Raw genomic sequence first — 12,419 nt, 5'->3', positions numbered from 1 at the left:
GGAAAGTACGAAGCCTGAGCAACCTCTGGGTGCTCGAGATATGATGTCCCTTGCAAATTCCCTGAAAAGATACAATAAAGGAGTGAAACAGCTGCAAAGAATAAATAAATTTAAAATTGGAGTCATATTTGAGCGGCCCGGCCTGGCGAATGCTGCTCTAACAAATAAAAAATTTTTGGATTCGCATAATCTGAAAGCGTCGATACCAGCGTCCTCAAGTGAGGTCACTGGTGTAATAACTCACGTGCCTACAGACCTCTCTAATGAACAAATATATTCTGCATTGACATCAACCAAAAACATTGTCACTATTCGAAGATTTATGAGGCGTGTCAAAAACGATTTTGGAGAGTTCAATTTAGAGCCAACAAAGACTGTATCCATAACTTTTTCATGCCCAAATTTACCCGAAAGTGTTGACCTCAACAGCTGGCGGTTCGAGCTTCGTCCGTATATTCCACCAGTTAAACAATGCTTGAAGTGTTTGCGGTATGGACATATCGCAAAGTTTTGTAAAAATGCTGAACGCTGCTCCATCTGCGGTGAGTCTCACAATTTTAAAGTTTGCACCAAGCTACCCAAGGATGCTTCTTGTTGTCACTGCAAAGGAAATCATATAGCTATATCATCTCAATGTCCAGTCAAAAAAGAACAAATAGAATTAAACAGACAGAAAGTGGAGACCAGATCGTATGCCTCTATAATTAACCAGAAGTCCTTCCCTCCGTTGAAGCAACATCCAACTGACCTCCTAGCATCTTTACTTAACTCAGATCAAATACTAAACATGGTTGTGGAATCAGTGGTGAAGCTGGTTGCTATGCACAAAAATAGTGAGGCATCAATTTGCTCACAAAGTATTAAGGACACACTCTTGGATACTATAAAGAGAAACAAGAAATCCCAATAGTTTATTCTTTCTTTTCTTTTTATTATGGATTATTTAAACATAATTAGTTGGAATGCTCAGAGTTTGACTGCTCATAAAAATTTACTAGTTCATTTTTTGAAAGAGAAAGAAATCGATTTAGCTCTGATTTGTGAAACTTGGTTAAAACCTCATATTAATTTTAATATTAAAGGATATAACATTGTAAGATTAGATTCTGGTAGTCGTCACAATGGCGTAGCCATTTTAATTCATAATAGTTTACAGTTTGACAAAATAAACACTTCTTTTGACGATTCTTTACAAAATATAGCTGTACGATTGAAATATGGCAATAAGGAAATTTCTTTTGTTTCTATATATAGTCCTGGCAGTAATCCTTTATTTTCTAAAGTAAAGTTCGATAATTTAATCAGTAATATACCTGGTCCCATGCTGATTGCTGGTGATTTTAACGCACTGCACACAGCATGGGGTTGTAGTGCCATTAATGCACGTGGTCGTGGCATTCTTGAAAGCATTAGTGACAATGATTTAGTTTTATTAAATGATGGCGAATTGACTACAGTTGGCTCAAGCAGTTGGCAGAGGAATGCTCTTGATCTTGTAATGGTTTCTTCATCACTGGCACTTAATTGTGAGTGGTCAGTTCACAATGATCCGCTTGGCAGTTATCATTTACCTGTAATAACAAAGATTGAATTTAGTGATAACAGTTATTCTGATATACATTATCTTACATCTCCCACTCATTTTGATTTTCGTCTAGTAGATTGGGTAAAGTACAGTCATAATTTAGAGATTTTGTTGCAGAATTTTTACTATGATGATTCAGATCCTTTAAAATGTTACTCAGATTTGTTACTATTGTTGGATCTTGCATTGCATCATTCTGTCACAGCTAGTAGGAAGTCTACACAATCAGTTTTTACATACAAAACTCCTCAATCCAGATCTCGTAGGAAATATGTTCCACTGCCTTGGTGGAACAGTAATTGTACCAAAGCTGTGGAGGATTCTAAGGCCGCATATATAGAATTTAAAAATAGTCTGTCAGAGGAAAGTTTCCTTAATTTTAAAAAGATGCAAGCAATTAAAAAACTTGTTTTAAAAAAAGAAAAAAATTCAAGCTGGCTTTCTTTGTGTGAGACATTCAATCGTTGTACTCCCATATCTAGAATATGGAGATTTGTTAAAAAATTTAAAGGTTGTTCTGCTCCATATAAAAATGTCTACACTGATTGGTTACATGACTTTTTGAGAAAATATACTCCTGATACTGTTGAGGCCCCTTTAAAATATGACCCTATTTACAATGAATGTAACAGTCAATATCTAGTGAAACCCTTTAGTTTACAAGAGTTTAAAACTGCAGTTCTTTCACGACGCGATACAGCTTATGGCCTTGATGGTATTCCATATAAGATGTTAAAAAACACAACAGATAAATCTAAGGCCATAATTCTACAAATATATAATTTACTTTGGTCTAGTTCAGTTATACCTTTGGATTGGAAAAAAGATTGTTTGATTCCTGTATTAAAACCAAATAAAGATAAAACTAAGGCTAATTCTTATAGACCAATTGCTTTAACTTCCTGTTTAGGAAAAATTTTTGAACAATTAATAAAGCAGAGGCTCGAATTTCATATTGAAAAAAATAACATTTTACCTTCAAATCAGTTTGGCTTTCGTAGGGGCAAATCTTGTAGAGAGAGTATAGCTCATCTTCAGCTTGATATTTTTGACTCACTTAAAAAAGGTGATATTCTGATTGGTGTTTTCTTTGATATCATTGGTGCTTTCAATAATGTTAATCATCATATTCTTTCTTGTGAACTCTTTTCTCTCGGTATACCTGAAAAAATTGTAAGTTGGGTTTTTAATTTTTTGCATGGTCGTGAAGTATATGTGAAGTCTAATAATAAATTAATAGGTCCACGTTTTTCTTATAAAGGTGTGTGTCAGGGTGGTATCCTATCACCTCTGTTGTATATATTGTACATACATAAACTGAATAGCATATTAGGAATACAAGTGAGCAACTTGCAATTTGCTGATGATTTAGTTATATATTTTGCTGGGTCTGATATCCAGCATGTATCATCTGTTATTAACTCTGCTCTTGATAAACTAAAAAAATATTTTGGTTACTTAAATCTTGATATAAGCCCCGAAAAATCAAAAGTTGTGGTTTTTGGTGAGTGTGATTCTGATGTTGACGTTATATACAATAATGTTAGTCTGCCAATTGAAAATGAAGTTAAATTTTTAGGAATAATCTTTACTAAAAATCTTTCCTGGAATAGGTATGTTGAATCTGTGTTGGGTAGAGCATTTCAAGGCTATAACATCTTGAAGTCTTTATCAAGTATTGATCCAAAAATCTTGTTAATGCTGTATAAATCAATAGTGAGAAGTCACTTTGAATATGGTTTTTTGAGTTTTGCTTCTGATCCTAAATTGGTACATAAGTTAGATGTTTTACAAAATCATAATCTGCGATGTATTACAGGAGCAATGAGAACTACTCCAATTAATTCCTTGCAAATAGAATGCAACATTCCACCTCTATCACTCAGGTTTAAGTTTTTAAAGTTCAAGTTCATGATAAAATTATCTTCAATGCCTTCTCATCCTTTATTTAAAAAAATTGATTTTTATCATAGATTGCATTGTCCATCTAATCTCTCTAAAGTACCGTATGTGTTTCACGACTTCTCTAACATGATTGAATACAGGCAACAGCATACAATATATCAAACTAATAATAGTTGGATCTGTTATACTGGACAGTATGAGAGCAATTTTTACAATATTAACATCCTTATTGATACTCACTTAAAATGCAAAGAAGAGGTGTACGAGCAAATAAGTAAATTTCCTTCACACAAGCAGATATACACAGATGGGTCTAAAACTGATAATAGTACTTCTATGGCCATATACATACCTAGTCGAAAATATAGCCAAGGTGTTAAGCTTCCAGAACAGATGAGCATATTTACTGCAGAATGTCTAGCTATTTTTGCTGCACTTCAATTTATTGAACATAATATTCGTGAATCCAAACTTTGGCTTATCTTAACAGACAGTATGAGTAGTCTGCGTGCTCTTCAAAATTGCAAATTTAACTCAAATTCCAACTACGTTTTGCATGATATTAAACAATTATATTATAAATTGAGCACTCAGAGCGACATCAATATAACTTTAATGTGGATTCCTTCTCACATTGGTGTAGCTGGAAATGAAAATGCCGATACTTTGGCTAGAGCAATTTCAAATTTTTCAAACGACTCAAATGTCAATGCAACAACCAGGAATGTTGCTATACCTCACACTGATTTACTTCCATACTTAAAACATAAATTGATGCTGGACTGGATGCAGAATTGGGAGGAAACTCTCAAAACTAAAGGACAGTGGTATGCCAAAATTAATAAAATAATTAGTCGCCCGTGGTTCACAAGATCAACATATCTTCATGAGAAAAGATTTTATAGTATCATGTCACGTCTAAGATTTGGACACTGCCGATTTAAATCACATTTATGTAGAATGAACATCATTTCATCACCGAAATGCTCAGCATGTAATACAGATCAAGATCAGACCCTTAATCACATATTTTTTGAATGCCCAGCTTTTAGTATTCAGCGATTGATTCTGGTTGACAGATTATTGCATATTTATGGAACATCAGAAAGCATCCCGCGCGACATTCAAGACGTTTTGGCAAATATTGCAACATACAGGGACTTGTATGCTTTTATAATATCTTCTGAAGTGGAGTTATAAAGGGGATTTGTATACTTTTCTTGGATATAAGAAATTTGGATATGTCATTTTTATTACAAAGGATTTGAATTGAAAACATGGATTGAACATAATAGAACATGGATTGTACACGGATATTAACATGAAGAAGACGTGGCTTCGGCCTTGAATATTTTAGATAAGACACTTTTATAAAGGACTTGAAATAAAGAACATTGACAAATACTCACACAAGACGTGGCTTCGGCCTTATTAAGATTTGGACATGACAAAAAATACATTAGACGACGGCTGCACGGCTTTGCCTTTGCCTTTCCCCAAAGGGATAAAAAAAGTTAAAAAAAAAAAAAAAAAAAACTACGGCAACTGTCATTGTCAACACAGCGTTCACGAGTGGAGATAATTTTCATTCATTTCTATCCAATGTTTGTTCGCTTCGCTCGAGCAAGTCACACAGTAGTTTCGTTAGACGCTGTTCGTGTCGTGATACGACCATGAATTATATCAGCTAAACAATGCTATCGAACTCATATCTCTGCAGGATAATCTTAAGACGATAAAAACATTATGAAGTTACTGTTTCTATTTCGTTCGTAGACTCTGTTAAAATAATCAAATAGCCAAAGTGTTGCGGTGAAGATATTTTTGTGAAAATGAGACATGCATTCGACCGAAATGCAAAAAAGTGTATCAGTGCAAGTAGATAGTGATTTCGCCTTATTACTGCCCAGCGGTGCCTATGAAATAAAGAAAATGGAGCCAAGATCGAAGTTGCGGAGGGTGATACTGTTCTGTTTACTACTTTCACTGTTTGGGATGGTGGCGTTTGGATATTTCTGCCCTGATCAGGTGAGCAACTTACACCCACATTTTGTGTTGCATGTCACAACAACATCTGTAAACAAAAGTGAAACTTGCACTTACCTAAAAAGAATAATAAAAACATTTGACAATGTCTATGTTTATCACATTTCAGAAACACTTTTACAGTTATATTAATATAATTTAGAATGTATGGACTCTATTATTCATATACAATAATGTACCTAAATAAAAACATATTTATAAGATTATTACTTACTTAAAAGTAAATTAATATTATCACATCTAAATAGTAAAGGTTAGAGTTAGTGACAAATGTAAAATGCACAGTTTCTATAATCAACATATACAAATTAATTAATAGTTTTATAACTATTTAAAAAATATTTTGTTTAGGGTTCCGAACTGAAATAAAAAGTAAGTCAGGCTATTTTATGCAGTTGGTCAAACTGGAAACTCAAAGATCACTCGCTGTCTTACAGAATTACAGTTCATATTATGATCAATAATATAATGTAATGATGGTAATCCATCTGTGTGCTATTTCTTAGTAATATAGAGTTATTTTTATAATATTAGACATACATAAAGTCTCTTATTGAGACTGGGGTTAACAGATACTATGGATTTCTGTTATTTATTATGTTGACATACTCCTCTAGCTTCCTCCTAATATTACTAATAATATTAGAACAGACCTAACACTAACATAAAAGAAAAACAATAGATTTAAAAGAAATCTAATCTAAATATTAATGGTCAATCAAAATTATTAATAGAGCAATTATATACCTATACTTGCTAAGAAATTATTGAAAACTAAGCATAATATTTTAGAAATAAAATATTAGTATTAATATAAAGTGTTCAAAGTGGGAGCAGTACGGGGGAGTATTCTCTGTAGCCTATCCGGTTGTATGAGGGGAGGCCTGTGCCCAGTATTGAGATGTCTAAAGACTGATAATGTTTATGATTACTATAATAGTAAAATAAGTATTTATAATATCTACACAACAACATTGCTATTTAATACTTTAATAACAATGAAACTGTATTCTTTGTTTTGTAAACATTGACATGAGTAGGTATTAAATGATTCATTATTTAGTTAAAACCGGATTTGTGACCTAATACTGAAACCACATTAATTAAAATTAAAAATAAAATCTTTTACCACAAATCAAGTTGAGTTATTGTAATTTATGAATGAAACTCATTCATTTATTTAAAAAATATATTTAAATATATATAATATATTTAATTATTTAAATATATTTTTTATGAATTATTACAGTTAACGAAAAGTGATTATAATATATTAATCTTTATGATAATTAAGCCAAGCCTGATATTTAATTAATGATAAACAGATTTTTCTTCTCTCTCTGAATATGATTAGTTTTGTAAAGGGAACTATCGAAAACTTGACGTGACTAGTTGGTTGCTAACTCGACATCTTGAAAGGAGATAGCTCAAAATGGAGAGGACTGGAGATAAAGGAATACATTTCGAATTGTACTTTTCAGAACACTTGTTTCGTCCAAAATACTTATCCATAGGCATTAATTTATAAAATGTGTTGTATAATACAATAGACCTAAGGCCTATGGGGGCCTGTGCCTTGCAATGGGATATATATAGGCTATTAATGTTATTATACAGTTGTCATTTAAGTAATTTAATATAAAATATACATTTTAAACTTGGAAGCCGGCCATTTACTAATGTGGCTGGAAAGCTGAGCCTTTCGAGACTTATACAGCTTGATAGGTAAAGTATGTTGCAGTATTTAGGTCAGTAAGGTTGATAAGGAAAACCCGAGATCCCATTGCAATTAATTATTCTTTTAAATTGCCTCCAAGAGTCCATTCATAATATGGAATCCGTATTTAAATTCGTCGATTTCTATTTACGTTATGAACGCCTCTATTTATGAATATTAATACTCATTTACTTATATATCGAAAAAGAAACAAATCCTTCATCGTGATATACAAATATACTTCCATTTTTAAGTACTTATTATGGTTATAAACGAGTGTGTCTGAGTGAGCTACGGGATCTGTCGCCGATGTAATAAATCTCCCATATTAGCCGCTATTTCCATCCGTCTGCTGTCCCGTCCTACGCTTAATTAAAGGGGGTGGAACTATGCATGTGGCATTCATTTGTTTTTGCATCCACATCCACACCCTGTAGGGGTAGAAAAAATCACTAAAACGCCTCGCGTGGTAGGTGCGACGCTTCGATTTTACGCTTCAGTTCTTTTGAAATATTGCAAGACAGTTGTCTTTGTAATTTCACACCTTTTTTTATTTTCGGTACACTACTGAACCATGTTATTATACTATTTATAGCATTTCTATGTCTTCCTAGTAATCGTCTTCAAGACATAGACGAGTTAGGTATGTACTTCACTATTTTGATGGAATCTGTCCAAAATCCAGGCCCCAGGCGGGATTACTGCTTTCTATGGCAGTTTATTTCATGCACATTAGATTGAGACTACAACTCAGATTCTGTCATACTGATTCACTAATAAAATAAAATTCCTATATTGAACAATATTAATTGCAAAATACATTTAAATGCGAATAATATTATGGTACAATAAATGTGTATCGTCACAAAAATACTCACGGTTAAAAAGCACCGCTCTTTCATTATTTCTCCAGGATTATCCCGTTTTTAACAGGGTCTGCTTACCTAACCTGAAGATTTGACAGGTCCGGTTTTTACAGAAGCGACTGCCTGTCTGACCTTCAAACCAGCCCAATACAGATCAGGTCACAAACCTCTGAAAATGCACTTCTCGGGAATGTGGGTTTCCTCACGATGTTTTCCTTCACCGGTGAACACGTGATAAGTAATCATTTATGATCCAAACATGAATTCGAAAACAAATTCGACAAACATTGGTTTAGGCCTGTGCTGGATTCGAACCCGCGACCTCAAAGTGAGAGGCAAGCGTTCTACCAACTGGGCTACCACGGCACATTTAAACCGCAAATTTTAAATACTTTTCCCCTTATATGCGTGTCAGGACATTACAATGTAGAATAGGCTTTCCTGTTTATTTTAACGATTTTAACTATAGTTACCGCATAAACTAATAGGAAATATTTTAATGTGCGGCGATTTGTTCCGCTACACTATACACTGAAAAATAAATTGAAGTGCCCAGTAATTGTGGCACAATTATTTTAATTTTAAAAGGGTGACATGAAAATAAGTAATGTAAATATAGGGTCGATATAACACCCAACCACTGAACATAGGCAAACGAAGAGCTTACGAAACATTCTCTATCATTTCCTGGTTGATTTAGGTTTCTAATTCTAAGCCAAGCTAGAAAAGGAACGTACTTTTTGTACACAAAATTTGACACTCTCAGATCTGCTAACTTTATTGTTTGCTGCACACAGCCGGGAGGCGAGATTTTGTATGATACTGCAAACAAAATCTTGCTTCTTTCGCTTGCCAAGGTATCACAAGTATGCACAAGTTTCAGATAGTTGTATGTATCCTTTATCAATAATATTACAACTTAGTAATATAAAATCAATCCTTTTGTTGCCCAAATACTTCTACCTTGACCTAAAAACTGATAAAATTAAATTACATAAGCATGTGTGCTATAAGTGCTTCCTCGCATAATAGATTCAAACTATGGAAGTATCTATAAAGCTAAATGCTATAGATGCTTCGCCGTCGACCTTGCAACGATCGATTAAAAAGTTCATCGGATCTTGTAGAGTGTAGATATGGACATATGGCCAAGTATAGCGATACCAGTCACACGAGTTATTATAGATATTATGAGGTATATCTGTTGGGATTGTTTCTAAGTTAGAATACTAGCACGCGTTCCATATGTGCCACCAGACTTTATTAGTCCCGCGAAAAGTTCGCTTCGGAACCTTGATAGGAACAAATTCATGTACCTACGAATATAATAGCTGTAGCAGATGGTAATATAAACTATTATTATTATCTAGTTATAACCGTATAACAGCGAAGAGACACAGCCGCTTTATAAAGTTATGAAAAGTGTCCACATGTGAAAATGTTATCAACCAACTCGAAGTGAAGCAGCGTGATAGTTGGCCATAACGTAGGCCATAACGCTCTAAATGACGACGGCAGACATGTAACATAATGTACTAAGGCAAGTATTACTTTACTAGTATGTGGAGGAATCACCTAAGTACAACGTTATATGGTTCGGGAAATACTCCCGATTGCAATCTTGAATCTGACTCAATGTAAAAATGTCGGGCTTTATTAAATTTACTTAGTCAACTATCACGCTTTTAAAGTAGGTAGATATTCCTCGAATCGAGAAAATTGAGCTCTTTTCAAAGAAGAAAATAAAACATTGACCTCTCGCCTCAAAGCCTGCATTAAAAATGGAATTCTCTCGAATTAATTTCAACTTTCATATTTTATTCGTTAAGCGGTTCATTTTTTCTTTTTCTTCAATTTGAATTTCACAAATCTTCCCCTTTTGTTTCCTTTTCTCTGTTTCAAAGGTATCCGTACCTGTAAAGATGCATATCTAGGCATATTTAAAGTGGCGACTTTTTACACTAAACTGTTGAAGAATAAACCGTAAATCTATTATCTATACGAGTATTAACTCTGAAACAGTTTACAAGTGTTGTGCAATTTGGATTAACTATAAACAGTTTGCAATCGAGGACGCCCACACGTGGCTTGCTGGTGGTTGTGTGTCGACGAACTCAAGAGGTCGACTCATGCAAGCAACACTCACTCTGTCTACACTTTCAGATAACTCAAACTCATAAATACCTTTATTATTGGTAACATAAGTTACACTTTAAATCGTCGTTTACATATTTTTAACATAAATATATTTTAAAAACGTCCGTCCGTCCGTCTAAAATTGCCGCAGCTTTTGTACCTGTACTTATAGCCGAAGAAAAGTAGCTGCAAGAAAAACCTCGCACCAGGGCCCTAGACGTTCTAAAATAAAGTTGTATTCCAATTGCCCAAGTTGCTAAATGAAGTAAAATCGGCAGATCGTTTTTTAGAAACAAAGAGATAAATCTTTTGAAAAAGGTCACGATAATTTATTTCCAGAATCACCATTTAAAACGAAACTCGTTTATCTGGAGAAAGCCTTTTAAGCACGTCAATAACCTTTTATATCTTGAAATTCCACTCCCAAGCTCCTGTTTTGGCGATTCCTTGAAATTCACTGGAGGCGAGAGAAAGAATAAAATTGCATGTGTTTGCACGTAACATGCGGTGCGTCTCGGCGGTTGTGCCAGGAGATTGCGCGGGCGCTGCCCACATTTGGCGCGGGCGAGTTGTCCTGTCAGCACCGCGAGATTGCGAGCTGAGTTGATAATGGACAGGATAACACCTGGCCAGGTCCACCCACTGCACCACGACACCCTAAGCGGGCACATTATACCAAACAACGCATAATAGCTGCCAGTCTAGACATTTAGGTAAATTGTGCTACTCAAGTAAACCACTTACGACCGGGCTATTAAATGCAAGCTTACTTATCCGTATTACCCTTAATTACGGTTGAATACGGCGTCCGACTTTAAAACGGGAACCAGTTAATCGGGGACAAAATGAAGTTTATTATAGCTATTTTGTTCTTTCGATAAATCAATCAAGTAATCGCTGCGTTGGTTACGTCACTCGTTGGTTCCACTTACACGCAAATAATCCATTAGTATGGGTCGTCCAGCTTTACGTTTAATGCTGATACAGCTGTCGTATTAAATAAAATGCGGTATTATAACGAATAAGCACATTCCAGAAGCTGAAAACAGCAATTTGCAATAATATGAATAATTTGTCACAACAACAAAGTTGGCGACGCAGCGATATCAAATGTTGGAAACAACACCGCAGTAGTGAGCATTAAGGGCGGTCGCGGTTTTCGTAAACTGCTGCCTACGCGGTATCACCATCTTGTATTACCATACACTTCCTTATTCCACACGCGTGAGCGAGCCACACTTATTGTCTCGGTAAGGTCATAAAACCTAAGAATAGGCCGACAGGGTGTACTTTACGTCTGGCGCCGGATCGTATTTCTTCATATCACGCAGCATTCAGTCGCTGTCAATAAGGCAATCGCCGGTAATCCGATGCGAAACTATATGATCGATGAGCATTCAGATAAAGCGAATCGCTTGCACTTGATTTAAATGAAACGAATAAAACGCAGCGCTCAGAGATGTTAGTTTGAGAGACTTTAATCACGATTGTTATCATTAATATCACAACGGATGTAGTGGTAACTAATTGATATTTATATTTGTAAGGTTCCTTAAATTTCTACTCAATTAAAATACCATTTGGAAGATCATAATCGGTCCCTTATTCGCTATAAACTGTCTCGACGTGGTAACGCGCCAACAGACTGAATACCCCATAGCTCTTACCCCACTCGAGCTGAGAGTTGCTGATAGTAATTGTAACTGGGTATTGATGGGAAGGGCTCCCACTTCATTAAGCGGACAAACAAGTGGGGAGGAGGTCGGCCCTTTATCTTCACCCTCTTAACCTCCCGTTGAAGCACAAGATATTAAAAACTTGGCCCGAGATTACAGTTTCATTGTTACAGCGCGCTTCAAGCTAAATAATGAAGGTCAGATTTAAAGGAGCCGAACAAACAATCGGGCCACTAATTAATCTAAAGTTTTTAGTTTCTCGCAAGTTTCGGAAATCTAAAGCGAGACATCCACCGAGTTTGTTGCGAAATTTCCATTTCTACGGTAGATCGCTATTTCATTTAGATTTAGGTACATTGGTAATTGATTTTCTGCGATCTACACGTGCTTTATGAGGCAATAGCAAAGTTTAATTACTTATTCAAAGCAGTAATTTTGTTTTCCGTTTTTAGACAAAGCATCGTTTACAGTTTCCCATTTCAGTGCGC

The 12,419-nt window shown here is 35.0% G+C and overlaps 1 protein-coding gene across 1 annotated transcript in view; it reads left to right on the top strand.

Annotated features, from left to right (window-relative positions):
- The first annotated feature begins 5,034 nt into the window (after positions 1–5,034).
- Positions 5,035–12,419, top strand: part of LOC126381730 (heparan-sulfate 6-O-sulfotransferase 2) — a 54,330-nt gene continuing 46,945 nt past the window's right edge. The window contains exon 1 of the mRNA XM_050031187.1: positions 5,035–5,518. Within this exon, the coding sequence (XP_049887144.1) occupies positions 5,330–5,518 (189 nt within the window). The 5' untranslated portion in view covers positions 5,035–5,329. The remainder of the gene's footprint in view (positions 5,519–12,419) is intronic.

The sequence above is a fragment of the Pectinophora gossypiella genome, chromosome 3, assembly GCF_024362695.1.
Source record: "Pectinophora gossypiella chromosome 3, ilPecGoss1.1, whole genome shotgun sequence".
NCBI lineage: Eukaryota > Metazoa > Arthropoda > Insecta > Lepidoptera > Gelechiidae > Pectinophora > Pectinophora gossypiella.
The sequence above is the reverse complement of the archived record's forward strand: the minus strand, read 5'-3'. Positions and strand labels throughout refer to the sequence as shown.